The 23,262-nt window shown below is 40.7% G+C and overlaps 1 protein-coding gene across 1 annotated transcript in view; it reads left to right on the forward strand.

The window, feature by feature from the left end:
• The window catches only part of LOC140803795 (probable U3 small nucleolar RNA-associated protein 11), a 34,220-nt gene extending 17,479 nt beyond the window's left edge, over positions 1-16,741 (forward strand). Inside the window, exons 6-8 of the mRNA XM_073159669.1 lie at positions 332-415; positions 16,490-16,611; positions 16,677-16,741. Coding sequence (XP_073015770.1) covers positions 332-415; positions 16,490-16,611; positions 16,677-16,741 — 271 coding nt within the window. The remainder of the gene's footprint in view (positions 1-331; positions 416-16,489; positions 16,612-16,676) is intronic.
• Positions 16,742-23,262: the final 6,521 nt, after the last annotated feature.

Below are 23,262 nucleotides of genomic sequence, written 5' to 3' on the forward strand. Positions count from 1 at the left end.
AGCTCAAGAAAAACGTTTAAACATGAATCAACTAAACATATTATAATTTGAAATAATGCAAATTCATAAATCATGAATTAAAACCCAATTTAATGAAATAAACATGCATTAAAACCATTTAGAAAAATGCATAAGGAATTTAATAACTTGCACGCACGTGGTTCATGTGGAGCTCAAATTTTCGGGACGTCACATAATGTACTGGTCACACAAAGTATTAATGCATAAAATGGTGCAGGGCAAATATTGCTCAATAGTATAGCATTTTGAGCTTAGTAGATATTTTTGTGTTTCATGAAGTATGTTGGCTGGCTGTTGATTCTCTTTCTAGGGAGGAGGCAAGAGAAGTACACAAAAAAGTTTCAGAAGAAGGGAACCCATCAGCTTTTAAAGACTTTCTTAAAGTTATTTCGAGGTACTGAAAGCTATTTTTTTTAGTCAATTGCCTCCTACGAAATTGGATTTCCAGGTTGATAACCTGTTTCTACTTGCCTCCCCACAATTAAGATCCCTACCGAGTACCGAATGATATCATTACCGTCAATCCATAAGCTATATTGCAAAAACGAAGTGGACTACAAATTTTGCTTGACAATCAAAAATAATTTGCTTTAGTCTGCCTGTCCTCACAGCTCTTTCATTTGTCTCTTCACCACCCATACTTTACCCCCTTTAAGTTATCAATACCTCACTTGTTGATTGAATATTGTGATATTTGGCGCCTTGTCATAATATCTTATTTTTCTTATTGAATTTAGTTTTAAATTTCTACTTCTTTGGTATTCCCTGCTATTGTTCGAGTTTTCTCTTCAAAAACTTTTTTGGATTTGTTGGTCACAAATATATACCAATTGGGAATATCAATCGCATGCTATGTGAGTTAATTATAATTCTATTTATGCGTGCATGATAAATATTTAGGGCCGTGTGTCCTTTTTGTCTTGTCTGAACTTTCTACTGGGCTTCTATTTCTTCCCAGAGATCAATACTCTCCAGTCATTGTGAGTGTTGTATCTTTGTATAAATTTTATGGGAATTAGGGGATGATACTTTTCTCCATCATTTATCCTTGCCACTTGACGAACTTTGGTTCAAGAAATCGAATTGATGCACAAGTGCTAGAGCATTTAAACCCACCTTACGTTTCTTGTATCATGAACTACTATCTTATCATATTCCCTAAAGGTTCTTGTGAAGGCCTGAAAATCTTTACTTGAAAATTGGCGGAAAATTTAAAATTTTCTTTTTAAAGAACTTAAATTGCCTCAACCATAAAATCAACTGATAAATCAAGTTCAATGTTTAAAAAAATATAGCAGCGGAAGAAAATAAAGTTTGCCAAAAATTACAATTTAAGAATATTCAACGACTGATAAAGTGTTTGAGCATAAAAAAAATATGGCAAGGGCTGAAACTGAGGTCCTCGGGTGTCACTACTGCCGACCCAAGCTGGCTCACTGGTGAACTGAAAAATCATAGTAAAACATTTGCTCCTTGGAGCCCTGTACTGAAATAAAATGTAGCGATTTTCTGTTGAGAATATGGTCTACGCATGTGGTCTCTGCACTGAACTGAACTGTCCGATCACTGGCGACCGGGGTACCAAACGGAACTGATCGGTCACTGGCGACCGTGGTACCAAACTGAACTGATTGGTCACTGGCGACCGTGTAAAATAATACTCCCATGATAGTGAATCGACCACAAGCAATATCGCATAAATCTCAAAAATAAGTATTTTCTGTTTTTGCACGTAATATAATTAAATGACTGAATTAAATATCTTGTATCATTTTACCAACTGGATTGGATCGTCCCCAGGCTCGCTGCAACCTAAATATGCCATGAAAATATGCAATAGATTTTTCTTGACCAAACTATGCAATTAACTTTGAAAATGCGACAATTACGTCTAACGACTTCGTATTTAGTCATGACTCCGAACCAACCCGAACCAACACTGAACCGACGTATAGTCATGTTTAAAATAAGATTAAAATTATGAACTAATGCTCCTAAAATGATGAGGGTCAAAATCTAGGTGAAATGGAGGCCAAAACATGAAACGCTCTTTCGAGAGTCAATTTGGCACATCACACCGTAAATTCTCGTACGACCTCAAAAAATGATCCGAATCACAAACGGTCAAAAACACAACCTTCCTAACTCAATGGGTCACTTTCCAGTCCAAGGCCATAGGCTAAAAGCTGACCGAGAACTCGAACGAGCCTCCGAACCGACACAGAAACTTGCTGTAATTTTCCAGCAGCTGCAACCTTGCTTGCATCGCGTCGTTTGCGAGACTTTTGGCCATTGGGGCTTGAAACACCGACCAAAGCCTCTCCACAACGTCCCAAGGAATGATTCAAACCATGGCTAAGGGCCCTAGGCCAGCCACAATTCGAATTTTTTCCAGCAACATCAGAAAACTCTTACCGAGGGCCCTCATGCGTACGTGTGTGGTGTTGTGCTTCGCTTGCTGTCTCGACTCGTTCCAGTGGCCATTTGGTTGACCATGGCACGATCTAGACATCTTGGGTATGGTATGAACCGTGGCTAAGGGCCATAGGCCAACCAAAATCCACGCCATACAAAAAACTCGAACACACATGCTGTCCAAAAAATTGAAGGGCCGAGAGGGGAGGGGGCTGTTCTTGTTGTTTTCTGTAAAACCGCTTAGCCATGGACCAAGCCACCAAAAAGGCAACTTAGTCACATCTTAGACTTGCTAGGGAAGGGATCTAACCATGGCTATAGGCCCCTTGGGCAGCCATGATCAGATCCTTACCCTTATGACAGCAACTGAATTTTCGAAACTCAATGTGACACTATTGGAGGATGTGCTGTCATTTATGAATTCCTGTGAGTATGGTGCTAGAACCAACGTTCTATCATGACCCTAACATGTCCTAGTACATGTCCATATGCAGCCTCGAGCCCCTGGAACGAGCCATCCCTGAAATCGAAACCAAAACATACCAATCGTGAAGCATGGTAGAAACGAAAATCTGTGCAGAATTATTTCTTGTTCTAGTTTCTTAAAATTTCGGTTTTTGTTCACTAAAACATGATCATGTACTGAAAAATAATAGATAATAGGACTTGATTGAGGTTTGAAAGAAATCTAGACATGCTTGGTTTCGTTTCGAAAGAAAACGAACGAAACGACGACGACGCGGCACGGAGGAGTGGAACGCTTCTTTCCTTTCTTCTTCTACTCGATTTTCACTCTTCTTAAAAGCTATGAACCTCACGATTTTTAATCTGAAATGGCAGCTGAATTTCGGTGGTAGGGAGAGGGGAGAAGGTTGTTTAAGATAGCGAGGGGAGATCCACGATAAAAGGGATAAAAAGAGGTGGCCAAGTCTCCACAAAATTTGAATTTGAAATGTTGTTTGATATCAAATGAGTTGTTGGAGAGACTGGATGGGGTGGCCGATTTCTCTAGCTAGAATAGGGTAGGATAATGCTTGTTAGATAATTAAATGGTGCTCCCAAAAATCCAAGAATTATCCTACTTATTAAATACAAAGAAAAGAATAAAGGTGATAAGACAAATGAATTGTTTAATAATCTAAGGGGTGGCCGAAAATTTGATATTTAAATGGAGGGAAGTTTTTGATTATTTACTAAATTAATAACCCTTAAAAGCCTCACTAATCCTTTAATTAATTTATTGAATAAATCCTTAATTAAGTAACTCAAATGAGCTTATTTTCTAATCACCTCAAGTTGCATAAATAAATCCCCAAATATCCTTATTAACTTAAATTAACTTACTTGCTAGCTAAATTAAATTCTGGAAATATTTTTTGAGTCTTAAATTTTATCTCTAAACTCCACTCGAGTCCGGCCTCACTGAATTTAACTGAAAAAAATTAAACTGCTGGCTAAAATAATTAACTTCAAAGAAATGCATTAAAATAATCGTGCAATGAAGTCAATTAAATTTAAAATACTAGAATTATGCATGGCTTATACGTAGACTGATTTACGGGTTCTACAATCCTCCCCCCTTAAAAGAAATTTCGTCCTCGAAATTAAAACTCACCGAATAACTCTGGGTAACGATCTCTCATCTCCGGCTCAGACTCCCACGTAGCTTTCTCCTCTAAATGATTGAGCCATTTGACTTTGACTCGCTTAACCAGCTTGTTCCGAAGCTTCTTCTCCTGTCTGTCTAGGATCTGCACTGGTCTCTCCTCATAAGACAAGTTCGGAGTAAGCTGCAAGGGCTCAAAGTTCAGCACATGCGAAGGATTCGCCATGTACTTTCTCAACATCGAGACGTGAAAGACATTGTGTACTCTGGCAAGATTCGGCGGAAGAGCCACACGATAAGCTAGCGTCCCAACTCTGTCGAGGATCTCAAACGGTCCGATGAATCTCGGACTGAGCTTCTCTTTCTTCTCAAATCTCATGACACCCTTCATAGGTGCCACTTTCACAAAGACATGGTCGCCAACGGCAAACTCTAGGTCTCTCCTTCTCTGATCTGGATAGCTTTTCTGTCGACTCTGAGCAGTCCTCATCCGATCACGAATCTTGACTACTACATCTGCAGCCTGCTGAACAATTTCTGGACCCAACTATGATCTCTCTCCTACTTCATCCCAATGAACAGGAGATCTACACTTACGGCCATACAAAGCTTCATACGGTGCCATACCAATAGAAGACTGGAAGCTGTTTTTATAGGTGAACTCAACCAATGGTAAGTTCGACTCTCAACTCCGTGAGAAATCAATGACGCAAGCACGAAGAAGATCCTCGAAAATCTGAATGACTCGCTCTGACTGCCCATCTGTCTGCGGATGGAAAGCTGTGCTAAATAGCAGCTTTGTACCCATGGTCGAATGCAAACTCTTCCAAAAGGATGAAGTGAATCTAGGGTCTCTGTCAGATACGATCAAAACTGGAATACCATGAAGTCGGACTATCTCCCGATTATACAACTCTGCATACTGAACCATGGTGAAAGTCATCTTAATAGGCAAGAAGTGTGCTGATTTGGTAAGACGATCTACAATCACCCAGATGGCATTCGATCCTCTGGCTCACTTCGGCAAACCGGTCACAAAATCCATGGTAATGTTCTCCCACTTCCACTCGGGAATAGGAAGAGGCTTGAGCAAACCTTCTGGTCTCTGATGCTCGGCCTTCACTAACTGGCAAGTCAGGCACTCGGATACAAAACGCCTGATGTCCTTCTTCATCCCTGGCCACCAATACAATAGCTGCAGATCTTTGTACATCTTCTGTAGTGACCCGTTCCAGAATCACCTACTAATCAAGAACTAAGCATGCAATTAACTTAATTAACAATAATCAGAGATAACAACGGAAATATGGCCAACGACAATAGTTATACAACCCAATCGAAAATCAGAATAACTTAATATATTCGGTACAACCATATCGAAAAGACTAGTACTGAAAACTAAACCAATCAGCTACTCACTGTCCTCCTCCTGCTCGTCCTGAGCCATCCAACCTGAGACCTGCCCCGTGAGAATGGGGTGTCCAAGATAAACAAAACCGAGGACGTGAGCGATAAGAACGCCCAGCACAAAAGTATGAGTATACAGACCTATATGAAATGCACATGCTATGATCATGATACCGGGGTAGTCAAGAAACAGGAGTCACAAAAGGATCTCAACAATGCTCAGTCTAGAGGCGCCAAGTGGATAGTGCCGCGCGGTCCAACCTCTGGGTCACTGCATCCACTACAAGACAGACGTGGACCTAAAATGTCCCGGACCACCGAAGCCCTCCCGACCCGTCGGCCACTGTGTACTCTCGGTGTCCATGCGTCCACAAGACAGGGCTGAGCGGCCCTAAGATATAGCTTATCTCGAAAGAGATACAGCTCAACAGTAAAGGCTATCTCGAAGGAGATACGGCTCAACATGATATGCAATATGCATCATAACTCGTGACATAATAGCATGCATCATATGACATATAATAATGCAACAGATAATCATGCAACACATATATGAATGTATACTCAACCAGGATATCTCGGATAGTACTTTCGTACCTCTATCACAGCAATCCTAGCCTTAAGCAAACACCGCTAATCAGGTCTAGAACAAGCCTACGCATCAAAAGCATATCCCAATCAATTCTACCATGCTCGGCTAGCAAAACCAGTACTCCTTAGTACTACCAAAGGTTTAGGGTTTACCTTCGTCCGTCGACAGCCCTTTGATGTCGATTGCCTCGAAACTCCGGCGTCGCTACGCTACCAATCCTGGCAGCTCTTGGCTATCGCTCGACCGACAAACTAACCCTAGAATCTTCCAAATCTCTCAAATATGAACTCAACTTCAAGATTTGACATTCAAAATGAGGAAATCCGAGCACTATTTATAGGCTATGTTCGGATCCTCCGAACTCTCTTCGGAACGTCCGAACTCCTACGTGTCCATCGGCTCTTGACAGCTCATGATCGGATCCTCCGATCATACACTTCGGACCGTCCGAACTTGCATGAAAACTGACGTGTCGATCCACTCTTGACACCTCATGTTCGGATCCACCGAACCCACTTCGGATCGTCCGAACGCTTCGGTGCTTCCGAACCATCTTCAGACCTTCCGATCATGATTAATCACTATTAGTCCGTTAATTACCCAATTCGGCATTCGGGCTACTACATTCTCCCCCCCTTAAAAGATTTCGTCCTCGAAATCAAGTTTATAGGATGAACAAAACTGAAATAACAACTTTGTTATTACATCTCAATTGTTGTTGAATACAACTGATATCTCGATTACAACTGAAAAACACACATACATCTATAGTACAACTACAGTACAACTCAAAAGAGTTCTTGATGCTCTGAACGCATACGACTATCTAACCAGAGGGAAAACCAGGAATCTCATCTGCAGCCTGATCCTGGTTCAGCGCAAAAACCTGACCTTGGGCACGAGGTCGAAGATTCGAACTACCCACTGCCTGACCTTGCCTCCTCTGCTGAACAGTCGTATGAGATCCAGAACCGGATCCTGCTCCACCTCGCAACTGAGGACAATTCTTCTTAATATGCCCCATTTCTCCGCACTGATAACAAGCTCCCGCGGCTGATCGGCATTGCTCCGAGGGATGGTTCTTCCCACAATGCACACAAGCATCCTTCTTCTCATCAAAGCGAACAACACCGCTAGACCGAGATCCAGATCCAGAAGAAGAAGAACCTGACCTCTTGAACGACTGAGGTCGAGGGCTCAAAGGATGCGAAGGTCTAGAAGAAAGAATAGCCCTACCACGTTGGAGACTGATCTCTGCTTGGCGACACCGGTTCACTAACCCATCATACGAAGTAGGATTATCACAGACCGTGACTCGATCAAAAACTTCCTGATTAAGGCCCTGAAGGAAATGATCGTACTTGGCCTCAGAACTGCCACTGATATGAGGAGCGAAGGGTAACAACTCAAAGAATTTCTGCTGATACTCATCAACAGACATACTCCCCTGCTTAAGATTCAGGAGCTCAATCGTCTTCGCCTGGCGAAGAGCTGGAGGAAAATACAGCTGCATGAAAGCTGCACGGAAATCGGCCCAAGTCACCCTACCCTGGGACTGGACTATCGGCGCAGAAGTCGATCGCCACCACTTGCGAGCACGGCCCTCGAGAAGAAAACTCAGGGTCTCCATCCTCTGCTCCTCGGTGCATTGGAATGCACGAAAACAACTCTCCATGCGCTCTAACCAGTCCTCAGCATCATCGGGAGTCTCTCCACCAACTAGAGGCTTAGGCCCCATCTGAATAAAACGATGCAAATCGAAACGCCTAGGACCATCCCGACGATGACGATGCTCACGATGACGCCTATGATCATCCTGGTCACCCCAACGACCTACACTCCCCTGACTACTCTCGTCACCAAAGTGGTCAGCCATCGCTACAAGATAGAGTAGGGAAAAATGGTAAAATGGTCAACGAAAATCCCAAACAGAAATCTATATCCCAAAATCGTATGCATCTATATCCCAAAAATCGTATGCATGCTCTGATACCATAAATGTAGTGACCCGTTCCAGAATCACCTACTAATCAAGAACTAAGCATGCAATTAACTTAATTAACAATAATCAGAGATAACAGCGGAAATATGGCCAACGACAATAGTTATACAACCCAATCGAAAATCAGAATAACTTAATATATTCGGTACAACCATATCGAAAAGACTAGTACTGAAAACTAAACCAATCAGCTACTCACTGTCCTCCTCCTGCTCGTCCTGAGCCATCCAACCTGAGACCTGCCCCGTGAGAATGGGGTGTCCAAGATAAACAAAACCGAGGACGTGAGCGATAAGAACGCCCAGCACAAAAGTATGAGTATACAGACCTATATGAAATGCACATGCTATGATCATGATACCGGGGTAGTCAAGAAACAGGAGTCACAAAAGGATCTCAACAATGCTCAGTCTAGAGGCGCCAAGTGGATAGTGCCGCGCGGTCCAACCTCTGGGTCACTGCATCCACTACAAGACAGACGTGGACCTAAAATGTCCCGGACCATCGAAGCCCTCCCGACCCGTCGGCCACTGTGTACTCTCGGTGTCCATGCGTCCACAAGACAGGGCTGAGCGGCCCCAAGATATAGCTTATCTCGAAAGAGATACAGCTCAACAGTAAAGGCTATCTCGATGGAGATACGGCTCAACATGATATGCAATATGCATCATAACTCGTGACATAATAGCATGCATCATATGACATATAATAATGCAACAGATAATCATGCAACACATATATGAATGTATACTCAACCAGGATATCTCGGATAGTACTTTCGTACCTCTATCACAGCAATCCTAGCCTTAAGCAAACACCGCTAATCAGGTCTAGAACAAGCCTACGCATCAAAAGCATATTCCAATCAATTCTACCATGCTCGGCTAGCAAAACCAGTACTCCCTAGTACTACCAAAGGTTTAGGGTTTACCTTCGTCCGTCGACAGCCCTTTGATGTCGATTGCCTCGAAACTCCGGCGTCGCTACGCTACCAATCCTGGCAGCTCTTGGCTATCGCTCGACCGACAAACTAACCCTAGAATCTTCCAAATCTCTCAAATATGAACTCAACTTCAAGATTTGACATTCAAAATGAGGAAATCCGAGCACTATTTATAGGCTATGTTCGGATCCTCCGACCTCTCTTCGGAACGTCCGAACTCCTACGTGTCCATCGGCTCTTGACAGCTCATGATCGGATCCTCCGATCATACACTTCGGACCGTCCGAACTTGCATGAAAACTGACGTGTCGATCCACTCTTGACACCTCATGTTCGGATCCACCGAACCCACTTCGGATCGTCCGAACGCTTCGGTGCTTCCGAACCATCTTCAGACCTTCCGATCATGATTAATCACTATTAGTCCGTTAATTACCCAATTCGTCATTCGGGCTACTACATCTTCGTACTCCCAGGGTGAATGGAGTACGGCGAAAGGTGGGCCTCTGATAGAATATCTGCTCGTATAGTATCACTATTAGGCACCCACATCATGTCTCGGTATCGCACTATACCGTCGCTGACTGCATACAAGACACTGCCCTTGGCTTCATCCCTCTGCTTCCACTGTGCCAATTGCTCATCTGCTGATTGACCACTGCGAATACGGTCAAGAAGGGAAGACTGAATGGTCAAGGTAGATAGACAGGGAACTCTACCTCTAGGATAAGTCTCAAGATCAAACCTCTGCATCTCAAGCTGAAGAGGTCTCGAAACTGTCAAATGAGTCATCACTGCGACTTTTCTGCTCAATGCATTCGCCACTACATTATCTTTACCCGGGTGGTAGCTAATGTCACAGTCATAATCCTTCACAAGCTCCAACCAACGCTTCTGACGCATGTTCAGCTCCTTCTAAATAAAGAAATACTTGAGGCTCTTGTGGTCGGTAAAGATCAGGCACTTCTCTCCATACAAATAGTGCCTCCAAATCTTCAAGGCAAAAACTACTGCGGCCAACTCTAGATCATGGGTAGGGTAATTCTTCTCGTGGGTTTTCAGCTGTCGAGAAGCATACGCTATCACTTTTCCATGCTGCATAAAAACTGCACCTAAACCGAGCTTCGAAGCATCCGTATAAAGGACAAATTCATCGGGCCCTGATGGCATGGCCAAAACTGGTGCAGAGATAAGAGCTTGCTTCAAAGTATCAAAGCTCTTCTGACACTCCTCGCTCCACACATACTTCACATTCTTCTTTGTCAATGCTGTAAGTAGAACGGCGATAGAGGAGAATCTCTGGATGAAAATATCCTGCTAGCCCTAGAAAACTGCGGATCTCGGATGCATTCTGCGGCACAACCCAATCTCTGACTGCAACGACTTTCGCTGGGTCTACCTCAATGCCACTGATAGAAACAATATGGCCTAAGAACGCCACCTTCTCTAACCAGAATTCGCACTTGCTGAACTTCGCGAACAACTTATGCTTCTGCAAGGTCTTCAGCACTGTGGTCAGATGTCTGCTGTGATCCTCCCGACTCTTGGAGTAGACAAGAATGTCATCTATGAACACTATCACAAACTGGTAGAGGTACGGCTGAAATACGCGATTCATGAGATCCATGAAGATCGCTGGCGCATTCGTCAGACTGAACGACATCACAAGGAACTCGTAGTGACGATAACGAGTCCTGAAATCAGTCTTGGAAACATCAGCATCTCTCACCCTCAACTGGTGATAACCGGAACGCAGATCAATCTTGGAGAAAATCGAAGCTCCCTGCAACTGGTCAAACAGATCCTCAATCCTCGGAAGTGGGTATTTGTTATTCACTGTAACCCTGTTCAACTCCCGATAGTCAATACAAAGCCTCATAGAGCCATCTTTCTTCTTAACAAACAAGACTGGCGCGCCCCACGGTGAAAAGCTCGAGCGAATGAACTCCTTGTCGAGAAGTTCTTGAATTTGCTTCTTAAGCTCTGCCATCTCTATCGGTGCTACTCGGTACGACGCTTTGGATATTGGAGCCGTACCTGGCATAAGCTCAATGGAAAACTCCACCTCTCTCTCGGGTGGCATACCAGAGACGTCTTCGAGAAAAACGTCTAAGAAATCTCTGACAATCGGAACATCTGAGGCTGACTGGCTGGGTTCCTCGGGAACAGATAAAAAGGTCGCTAGAAATGCCCGACACCCTCTATGCATGAGCTTCCTAGCCTGAACATATGGAATAATGCACGGTAAAGGAAAGTACCTGTCCGGCTCAAATAAGAATTGCTCCATCCCAGACGGTCGGAGAAGAACAGATCTCCGCTGGAAGTATATCAACACTTTGTTCCTCAATAGCCAGTCCATCCCTAGGATGATGTCAAATTCTGGCATCGGTAGCACGATCAGATCCGCATAAACAAGGTTACCGTGCAGCTCCATATCTATATCTCGGATAACATTGGTAGCTGCCATATCCTCGCCTGACGACAACACTACTGAAAAGGCTATATATAGCCCAATTGTCTAGATCTTAAGAAAGTTTGCAAAGACCTCCGAAATAAACGAGTGAGTGGCCCCTGAATCTATCAAGGCCTTGGTAGCGGAACCAGATATAAAAATTCTCCCTGAAAGATCGGAACTCTAAGTTGAATCCCACTACAAGAATTAACTTATAGACGTGCAAAGGTCAAGGTTCTTCTAGCTTAATTCCCCCAAAATAAATCTGAGTAGAGCATGCAATCCTATAACAGTTCTAAGTTCAAAATCTAAATCCTGATTCCCAAAACGCTGAAATTCGAATCATAACTCAATGCTTAAAGGTACCTGTCAACAACATAGTCTCCGGGTTTGTTTCCGCGGCATGGAGGGCAAAAACTCTGCCTTGAGTAGGCAGATTTCTCTGAGGACACTGCAACAACATGTGGTCTGGACTGCCACACTTAAAACACTTTCTTGAGCCAGACTTACACGCTCCAGGATGGCGGCGTGAGCACCTGGGACAGACTGGGTGCTCAAAAGTCCTCGAAGCTGGGCGCCCCTGCTGTTGCTGCTGCTGCTGGCCTCTGATTCTAGGCGGCCCATGAAATGGCCTCTTGTTTTGCTGCTGATGCTGATGAGGAGGAGGGCGGTGTGGTACCTGGACTGGGCGCTTGCCCTGGCAATCCCTCTCGATATCCCGCAGATCCTACTCTGCGGCTAGGGCTTTGGAGACAGCCATCTCATAAGCAGCAGGGTCAGACACCCTAACATCCCGGCGCAAGATCGGCCGTAGACCCACCAGGAAATGCATCAACTTAGCTCTGGCATCATTTGCGATCAGGGGCACAAAATGACAGCCCCTCTCGAACTTACGGATGAACTCTGTAACCGTCATATCCCCCTGTCTCAGACTCATGAACTCAGTGGTCAACCGGGTGCGCACTTCCTCAGCAAAATATTTGGAGTATAAAACCTCCGTGAAGCGTGTCCATGACAGTGTAGCCAAGGTCAGGGCTACTGCTGCTACTTCCCACCATAAGCGGGCATCTCCAGTGAACAGATAGGTGGCACATCTGACTCTGTCGGCATCTCCCAGCTCCATAAACTCGAAGATGACCTCGAGGAATTTGATCCATCTCTCAGCAATCATGGAGTCAGATGTCCCATAAAACTCCTTCGGACGCATCTTCATAAACCTTTCATAAACAGCCTCGGGCCCTGTTGGCCTGGCTGCGGCTGTGGCTGCGGCGGCGGCATTGTTCCCCGCAAACTGCGCGAAGAACTGCGTCATCCCAGCTAGCATCTGGGCATTCATGTCAGGTGGGGGTGGAGGAGGAGGAGGAGGAGGAGGTGCCTGCCTTTCTTGTCTCTGATAATCATCGTCCTCGTGACGGTGCTCGCCACCACCTCTCGGGCGTCCTACTTGACGTCTAGGGGGCATACTGTTCCATACATAACCCGTACGTAACTAACATGCATAATTCCATAATTTATTTTAAATGAACACTGAAATACTGAAAAGATCTGATTGTAAACTATTTCATGGAAACACGCTGTCAAAATAACTCATGCTCTAAATAAAATGCTGAAACGTAAAACTTACAGACCGAAGGCGTGACTTCGTGAGCTTCTCGTGGTCAGTAGTAGTGTAACCCTTTACAAGAACATAGGCTCTGATACCAACTGTGAAGGCCCGAAAATCTTTACTTGAAAATTGGCGGAAAATTTAAAATTTTCTTTTTAAAGAACTTAAATTGCCTAAACCATAAAATCAACTGATAAATCAAGTTAAATGTTTAAAAAAATATAGCAGCGGAAGAAAATAAAGTTTGCCAAAAATTATAATTTAAGAATATTCAACGACTGATAAAGTGTTTGAGCATAAAAAAAATATGGCAAGTGCTGAAACTGAGGTCCTCGGGTGTCATTACTGCCGACCCAAGCTGGCTCACTGGTCCTTGCCCTCGGCCCCATGCTCATCAGTACCTACAACAATCAAGTCTAGAGAGTCTAAAGACTCAACATGCATATATCGTAGATAACGAGAAATTCTGTAGTAAAATTTGCATGGGATAAAATATCGTGTCATGAGGCATGCTGAAAATAATTTGTACTGAGCAATAATATTACGTGCATAGCTGAACTGAAAAATCATAGTAAAACGTTTGCTCCTTGAAAACCTGTACTGAAATAAAATGTAGCGATTTTCTGTTGAGATTATAGTCTACGCATGTGGTCTCTGCACTGAACTGAACTGTCCGATCACTAGCGACCGGGGTACCAAACTGAACTGATCGGTCACTGGCGACCGTGGTACCAAACTGAACTGATCAGTCACTGGCGACCGTGTAAAATAATACTCCCATTATAGTGAATCGACCACAAGCAATATCGCATAAATCTCAAAAATAAGTATTTTCTGTTTTTGCACGTAATATAATTAAATGACTGAATTAAATATCTTGTATCATTTTACCAACTGGATTGGATCGTCCCCAGGCTCGCTGCAACCTAAATATGCCATGAAAATATGCAATAGATTTTTCTTGACCAAACTATGCAATTAAGTTTGAAAATGCGACAATTACATCTAACGACTTCGTATTTAATCATGACTCCGAACCAACCCAAACCAACACTGAACCGACGTATAGTCATGATTAAAATACGCTTAAAATTATGAACTAATGCTCCTAAAATGATGAGGGTCGAAATCTAGGTGAAATGGAGGCCAAAACATGAAACGCTCTTTCGAGAGTCAATTTGGCACATCGCACCGTAAATTCTCGTACGACCTCAAAAATGATCCGAATAACGAACGGTAAAAAACACAACCTTCCTAACTCAATGGGGCACTATCCAGTCCAAGGCCATAGGCTAAAAGCCGACAGAGAACTCGAACGAGCCTCCGAACCGACACAGCAACTTGCTGTAATTTTCCAGCAACTGCAACCTTGCTTGCATCGCGTCGTTTGCGAGACTTTTGGCCATTGGGGCTTGAACCAACGACCAAAGCCTCTCCACAACATCCCAAGGAATGATTTGAACCATGGCTAAGGGCCCTAGGCCAGCCACAATTCGAATTTTTCCAGCAACATCAGAAAACTCTTACCGAGGGCCCTCATGCGTGCGTGTGTGGTGTTGTGCTTCGCTTGCTGTCTCGACTCGTTCCAGTGGCCATTTGGTTGACCATGGCACAATCTAGACATCTTGGGGTATGTTCTGAACCGTGGCTAAGGGCCATAGGCCAACCAAGATCCACGCCATACACAAAACTCGAACACACATGCTGTCCAAAATATCGAAGGGGCGAGAGGGGAGGGGGCTGTTCTTGTTGTTTTCTGTAAAACCGCTTAGCCATGGACCAAGCCACCAAAAAGGCGACTTAGTTACGTCTTAGACTTGCTAGGGAAGGGATCTAACCATGGCTATAGGCCCCTTGGGCAGCCATGATCAGATCTTTACCCTTATGACAGCAACTGAATTTTCGAATCTCAATGTGACACTCATGGAGGATGTGCTGTCATTTATGAATTCCTGTGAGTATGGGGCTGGAACCAACGTTCTATCATGACCCTAACATGTCCTAGTACATGTGCATATGCAGCCTCGAGCCCCTGGAACGAGCCATCCCTGAAATCGAAACCAAAACATACCAATCGTGAAGCATGGTAGAAACGAAAATCTGTGCAGAATTATTTCTTGTTCTAGTTGCTTAAAATTTCGGTTTTTGTTCACTAAAACATGATCATGTACTGAAAAATAATAGATAATAGGACTTGATTGAGGTTTGAAAGAAATCTAGACATGCCTGGTTTTGTTTCAAAAGAAAACGAACGAAACGACGACGACGCGGCACGGAGGAGTGGAACGCTTCTTTCCTTTCTTCTTCTACTCGATTTTCACTCTTCTTAAAAGCTATGAACCTCACGATTTTTAATCTGAAATGGCAGCTGAATTTCGGTGGTAGGGAGAGGGGAGAAGGTTGTTTAAGATAGTGAGGGGAGATCCACAATAAAAGGGATAAAAAGGGGTGGCCAAGTCTCCACAAAATTTGAATTTGAAATGTTGTTTGATATCAAATGAGTTGTTGGAGAGATTGGATGGGGTGGCCGATTTCTCTAGCTAGAATAGGGTAGGATAATGCTTGTTAGATAATTAAATGGTGCTCCCAAAAATCCAAGAATTATCCTACCGATTAAATACAAAGAAAAGATTAAAGGTGATAAGACAAATGAATTGTTTAATAATCTAAGGGGTGGCCGAAAATTTGATATTTAAATGGAGGGAAGTTGTTGATTATTTACTAAATTAATAACCCTTAAAAGCCTCACTAATCCTTTAATTAATTTATTGAATAAATCCTTAATTAAGTAACTCAAATGAGCTTATTTTCTAATCACCTCAAGTTGCATAAATAAATCCCAAAATCTCCTTATTAACTTAAATTAACTTACTTGCTAGCTAAATTAAATTCTGGAAATATTTTCTGAGTCTTAAATTTTATCTCTAAACTCCACTCCAGTCCGGCCCCACTGAATTTAACTGAAAAAAATTAAACTGCTGTCTAAAATAATTAACTTCAAAGAAATGCATTAAAATAATCGTGCAATGAAGTCAATTAATTAAAATACTAGAATTATGCATTGCTTATACGTAGACTGATTTACGAGTTCTACAGGTCTTGCTTGTTGGCAATCGTTGATGCATTTTCCTAAAATTTAATCATTTTTCTATGTTGTATCTTTCTACTTTGATTTTGGGTATTTAGTTTTATTCCAAATGACTTTTCTGTTTCTTGTAGAACATAACTTTATCTAATCAAATGGTTGGTTATCTGTCCGCCGTGCACAAATCCTTTTCCTTTTGATGAGTTTTGCTTTGGTTGATTTCCAAATTTCTTTTCAGTCTCTCCTTGGCTTTAGTCTTTCATATTACTTTTGTTTCTCTTCTACATCGAGGAAGTTAGACTAGAATTTGTGGTTGAGGAGTTTAGTTTAATCGTGTATAGAAACACGGTCAACATGCAGGAAGACAGATTCTTCATATCGAGAGCTAGAGGCAAGAAAAAAACGATTAAAAGATCTAGAGAAAATATACACGGATATGTCTATGCAGAAAGAGTTACAGGTATCAATATTTCAGAGAGTACGTTATACGCTTCATTTTTTCCTTGTTTCGCTGTAGGGTAATCATTTTAATGCATCATTGGTGCAGAAAGGGGTAAGAAACGCAAACTGCGTGAAGATGAAATGGTTAGTCCCACTTCAAGACCCGTGTAAAAATGCCGACAGGAAAGGAAACATTGAATAGAATACTTATATAACAAAGATTTCTTGAATGAGAACCTGAGGAGGGGACGTGCAACAATATCCTGTAGTCATCTGGGAAGCACAATTTTCGTAACTGTGTGGAAACTGCGTGATTTTTTAATCGGAACAACCGTAAACGTTGAAACATAATTTTTCTGTGACTGATATTGGAAACAAAAGTATACTTCAATGTTTTCATAACCGGATCACCTTCATAACCGGACCGGTGATCGAATCGAAAAAACATGTTGAATTTATTGTGTGACTGAAAATTGTTATATTATATAAAATAATAATATAATATTATAAATAATGAAAAAGATATAGTTACCGATATAGTGAAATTTCATGCTTTTAAGTTCCCAAAAGTACTCTGCCATTAGAGCAGTCAGATCCATCAAATTTCACTGCGAAGAACTACAATAATGTGTGTAAAGTTTATAGCTTATATTTTCATTGTCGAAATCTTTTTCCATAAATATATAATAGAAAAAAGTGGGAAAATAGAGTGTTGTTTTGAATATTTTTTATATATACATATATTTAGAAAAATAACATTTAAAAATATGTTTTATTAGATATATGTGTAATAAAAGAGTTACTTTGGATAGAGTTCAAACAAGTTTTATGGTTTATTCATAAGTTTTTAGGTTTGCTACCTTTTTCTATGACAAGCGAGCAAACTTGGGCCGCCACACATCGATTTGGCATTTAAAGAATTCAGTGGTGAACCCAAGTTGGTGATTTATTGTTAAATTTAATTGTGAATTATTTAGTTCTGGCCATATTAATAAGCTGTTTTTGATACTGGGTGAGAAAATTGAAGATAAGGCATTTCTAGATTGATAAAAAGGTTGTTTGAATGTAAGATAGTCAACATTGAATTGGGTGGGGTTTGTTTAGGCAGGGGTATGCCTCAAGAATCTGCCTTGAGTTCGATGTTGATCAATGTTTACTTTAATGGGTTTGATAAGGGAGTTCAAGAATTACTATTAAACACGAATAAAGAGATTCCTAAGTTCGTGGAAAATGATCTTGTATCGGCTGAAAGAGATTCAGACCATGTTTTTTTATAAGCCATTGAAGATTTATGTTGTCCGATTATTGGATGAGATATTGATTGTTACTTCATGAACAAAGATTGATGGCTTTAGAATTGAAGAATAGAGTAGTGAAGTTATTAGAACGTGATTTGGATTTGAGAGTGGATAAACTTACAACTTTCATTCAAAGCGCGGTTTACTACAAAAAACGGAAGGCGTAGCAACGGTTTTAATAAAACCGTCGCTATTATAGCTAAAGTTTTTCCTAAACCGTCGCTATATAGCGACGATTTTTATTAAAACCGTCGTCTATTTAATTTAGCGACAATTTACTAACACCCGTCGCTATAATAGAGAAGGGTTTATTAAAATCGTCGCTATATTAGCGACGGTTTTTCATCAATCGTCGCTAATATTGCGACAATTCCACAAACTTTCGCCCATGTACGACGGTCTTCTATTCTACGGTCGCTATGTTAGCGACCGTTTTCAATCAACCGTTGCTTAATTTTAAAGACGACGGGTTTTATCAAAACAGTCCCTATAGAGCGACAGTTTAAATAAACCGTCGCTTAATTTGATAAGCCACGGTTTTCATAAAACCGTCGCTATATAGCGACGGTTCAAGCTAAATATAGTGACGGATTTTACGAAACCGTCGCTAAATATAGCGTCGGGTTTTTAAAACCGTCGCTAATATTAACGACGGTTTTGTATAAACCGTCGCTTAATATTATAGACGGTTTCTTAAATCCGTCGCAAAAATAGGGAAGGTCTTCTTCCAAAGAACCGTCGCTATAAGCGACGGGAGTTGAAAAACCGTCGCTTCTAGAATGCGACGCAGCCTCCGTTGACAGATCGCGAAACCGTCGTTAAAACCGTCGCCTTACCCTCTTCATTATCTAAATAATAATTCCAAACTATAACAAAAGAATCATTAATATTTTCAATATCAATCTTCATAGTTTAATCTAAAAATTAATGAAACTCTAATCAAATAATTGCATGCACAATGATATTAGTATTATTAAACATTAAGTGACCTGAAGTAATTAAATTTAATGTCATTATCTAATTTTTATGTAACAAAAATCAACTCAAACAAATGATAAAATATTTTATTTTGTTTAATAAAAAATATCGCCAAAGCCTATTTTTATAAAATTTGTGGTGCGTCTATAATTATCATATGCTAATAAATATTTCTTTATGTTTATAAACCAAATTAATCTTTTAAAATATGATATCATCTCTAAAAATTTCATAAATTTGAAATAATAAAATTCTATCATATTTAAGTAATTATTCTAGTTAATTATAAGAAAATCATATAAAAATTATTTCTAAATTTTTAATATAATATCAAGATTTTGTTTTTTTATTTCTGTGATATCATAATTTTGTGTGTTGTGTGTGAATTTGTATACTCAATCAGGAGTAGGTCTCTTGTGAGACGGTCTCACGAATCTTTATCTGTGAGACGGGTCAACCCTACCGATATTAACAATAAAAAATAATACTCTTAGCATAAAAAGTAATATTTTTCATGGAAGATCCAAATAAGAGATCCATCTCATAAAATACGATTCGTGATATCGTCTCACATAAGTTTTTGCACTCTATCCGGAAGCCAATTTGCATGATTGAATTTTAGTTAATTTAGAGTAATTATTTTGCCACAATATAAAATACTTTTCATCAAATCAAGATTCTCTGCATTGGTGTCTCCTTTAAACCCTAAGCCTTCATTAATTTTTAGATTAAACTATGAAGATTGATATTGAAAATATTAATGATTCTTTTGTTATAGTTTGGAATTATTATTTAGATAATGAAAAGGATAAGGCGACGGTTTTAACGACGATTTCGCGATCCATCACGGAGGCTGCGTTGCATTCTAGAAGCGACGGTTTTTCAACTCCCGTCGCTTATAGCGACGGTTCTTTGGAAGAAGACCGTCGCTATTTTTGCGACGGTTTTAAGAAACCGTCGTTAATATTAAGCGACGGTTTATACAAAACCGTCGTTAATATAGCGACAGTTGATTGAAAACGGTCGCTAACATAGCGACGGTAGAATACAAGACGCACATGACGACGGTTTGTGGAATTGTCGCAATATTAGCGACAGATGATGAAAACCCATCGCTAATATAGCGACGGTTTTAATAAACCCGTCGATATTATAGCGAAGGGTGTTAGTAAATTGTCGCTTAATTTAATAGGCGACGTGTGAAGGCCCGAAAATCCTCGCTTGAAAATTTGGGGAAAATAAAAAAATTTCATTTTAAATAATTAAAATGCCTCATTTATAATTAAACCGATAAACAAAGTTTGATATCCAAAATGGCAGCGGAAGAAAATATTTGTTTGCGAAATAACAATTTAAGAATATCCTACAACTGATAAAAATTGTTTGCGTAATAAAATAATAAATGCTGAACTGAGGTCCTCGGGTGCCACTACTGTCGACCCAAGCTGGCTCACTGGTCCCCGCCCTCGGCCCTGACCTCATCGGTACCTACAACAATCAAGTCTAGTGAGCCTAAAGACTCAGCATGCATATATCGTAGGGAACGAGTAAAATATATTTTGCATGGATAAAATATCATGTCATGAGGCATACTTAAAATAACTTGTACTGAGCAATTATAATACATGCATAACTGAACTGAAAATCATAGTAAAAATTTTTGCTCCTTGGAGCCCTGCACTTAATTAAAAATGTAATAATTTTCTGTTGAGATTATGGTCTACGCATGTGGTCTCTGCACTGAACTGAACTGTCCGATCACTGGCGACCGGGGTATCAAACTAAACTGATCGGTCACTGGCGACCGGGGTACCAAACTGAACTGATCGGTCACTGGCGACCGTGTAAAATAATACTCCCATGATAGTGAATCGACCACAAGCAATATCGCATAAATTTCAAAAATAAGTATTTTCTATTTTATGCACGTAATAAAAATTAATTTGCAAAAAGAAATATCCTGTATTATTTTAACAACTAGATTGGATCTTCCCCAGGCTCGCTGCAACCTAAATACGTCATGAAAAATATGCAATAGGTTTTACTTGACCAAACTATGCAATTAAATTTGAAAATGCGACAATTACGTTTAACGACTTCGTATTTAATCATGACTCCGAACCAACCCGAACCAACACTGAACCGACGTATAGTCATGATTAAAATACGCTTAAAATTATGAACTAATGCTCCTAAAATGATGAGCGTCGAAATCTAGGTGAAATGGAGACCAAAACATGAAACGCTCTTTCGAGAGTCAATTTGGCACATCGCACCGTAAATTCTCGTACGACCTCAAAAATGATCCGAATCACAAACGGTCAAAAACACGACCTTCCTAACTCGATGAGGCACTATCCAGTCCAAGGTCATAGGCTAAAAGCCAATCAATAACTCAAACGACGCCTCTGAACCGCGACATGCTTGCTGTCAAGAAATTACAGCAGCTGCGTCTCTCTTTTGTTGCGTCGTTTTTGAGACTTTTGGCCATTGGTGCTTGAACCACCGACCATATCCTCTCCACAAAATCCCAAGGAATGATTTGAACCATGGCTAAGGGCCCTAGGCCAGCCAAAATTCGCCTCATTCCAGCAACCAACCGAAAAGATTCACCCGAGCACACACTTCTGCGTGTGGGGCTCTTGTTCTTGTTTTGCTGTCACGGATCGCCCCGGTGGTCATTTGATTGACCATGAAACGATCTAGACATCCAGTGGTAGGGTATGAACCGTGGCTAAGGGCCATAGGCCAACCACGATCCACACCCATACACAAAACTCGAACAACATCTTCTGTCAAAAATCGAAGGGGCCGAGAGGGGAGGGGCTGTTCTTGCATTTAATTTAAAACCGATGCACCATGGACCAAGCCACCAAAAGGGCGACTTAGTCACGTCTTAGGCATGCTAGGGAAGTGATCTAACCATGGCTATAGGCCCCTAGGGCAGCCAAGATCAGAATCATTTCCTTCATGACAGAAACTGAATTTTCGAACACCATTTCTGCATTTACGGGGAGCTTGCTGTCATTTCGACTTCCAGCAAGCGTGGGGCTGAACTAATGGGTCGACATGGTCCTAAACCATTCTAGTACATGTCTATGGGTCGCCTTGGGAGCCTGGAGTTGAACCATAACCTGTAGCAACTGAAACAGCAGCAAACGTGAGAGCACAAGGGGAAAACCGAAAATCTGCTTCTTGGTTTTGAAATGTTTTGTTATGTATTTCGGTTTTTACATGAAAGGGGATCATGAAACATAAAAATATGATAGTATGACTTGATTGAGGTTTGAAAAGAATCTAGACATGCCTGGTTTCGTTTGAAAGAAAAACGAAAAGGATAGACGATACGGCGCGGAGGAGACGGAGTTGCTTCTCTTGTTTTCTTTCTTGTTTTGCTTCCTTAATTTTTTTCCTAGTCTCACACGATTTTTAGTGCTGAAGGAGACTCAAATTTTCGAGATTGTGGAGTGGGAGGGAGTCTAGGAAATTAAATGGGAAGATACAAGATAAAAGAGAAGGAAAATATTCTTTCTATCTACTAGTTTGAGTGATAAGGAAATAGAATGATATCAAAGATTTTTTCTTGGGGATACTAGAGGTGTATATGGGCGATTTTAAGGTCTAGGTGCAAAGGGAGAATTGGTTTAATTAAATCTTGCTAGTGATTTAAAAGATGAGGAGGATAAATCTATCTAGAAAAGTTAAGTGGATAAATAAAGAATGAGTTGAAAGAAAATCACAATTAAATCTTTAAAAAAAAAAGAACATGGCCGATTTTTCTATCAATCAAATGATATGGAATATTGCTTAGTTATCAATTAGATGAGGATTAAAAATGGTGAGGAATTCATCTCCCAAAAATGGATAAGGAAGGGATCAAGGAATTGAGTTGTTAACAAATATTTTTTTAAAATAAATAAGAGGGGCCGAAAATTACAATAAAAGGAGAGGGAAAATATTTCTTGAATATTGTATTTTAACTCTTTAGTGTTTTATCTACTCATTAAATATTTAAAAGAATTAAGGATTTAATTATTGAACTCTATTTACTACTCATCTCCACTTATTTAAATAATTCTTTAAACCTTCTTTTACAATAAATTTACTTATTATTTATCTTAAATAAATTTCAAGAAATGTTTTCTTAACGTTAAATTTTATCTCTTTACTCCAACTCCGGTCCGGCCTCACTGAATTAAATGAAAACAATAAAATTTAAACTGCTGGCTGAAATAATTAACTTCAAAGAAATGCATTAAAATAATCATGCAATGAAGTCAATTTAATTTAAAATACTAGAATTATGCATGGCTTATATACGTAGTCTAATTACAGGTTCTACACGACGAGTTTATTAAACCTACTCCTGATTTAGTATACAAATACACACACAACACACAAAATTATGATATCACA

This window comes from Primulina eburnea, chromosome 10 (genome assembly GCF_022965805.1).
Source record: "Primulina eburnea isolate SZY01 chromosome 10, ASM2296580v1, whole genome shotgun sequence".
Taxonomy (NCBI): domain Eukaryota; kingdom Viridiplantae; phylum Streptophyta; class Magnoliopsida; order Lamiales; family Gesneriaceae; genus Primulina; species Primulina eburnea.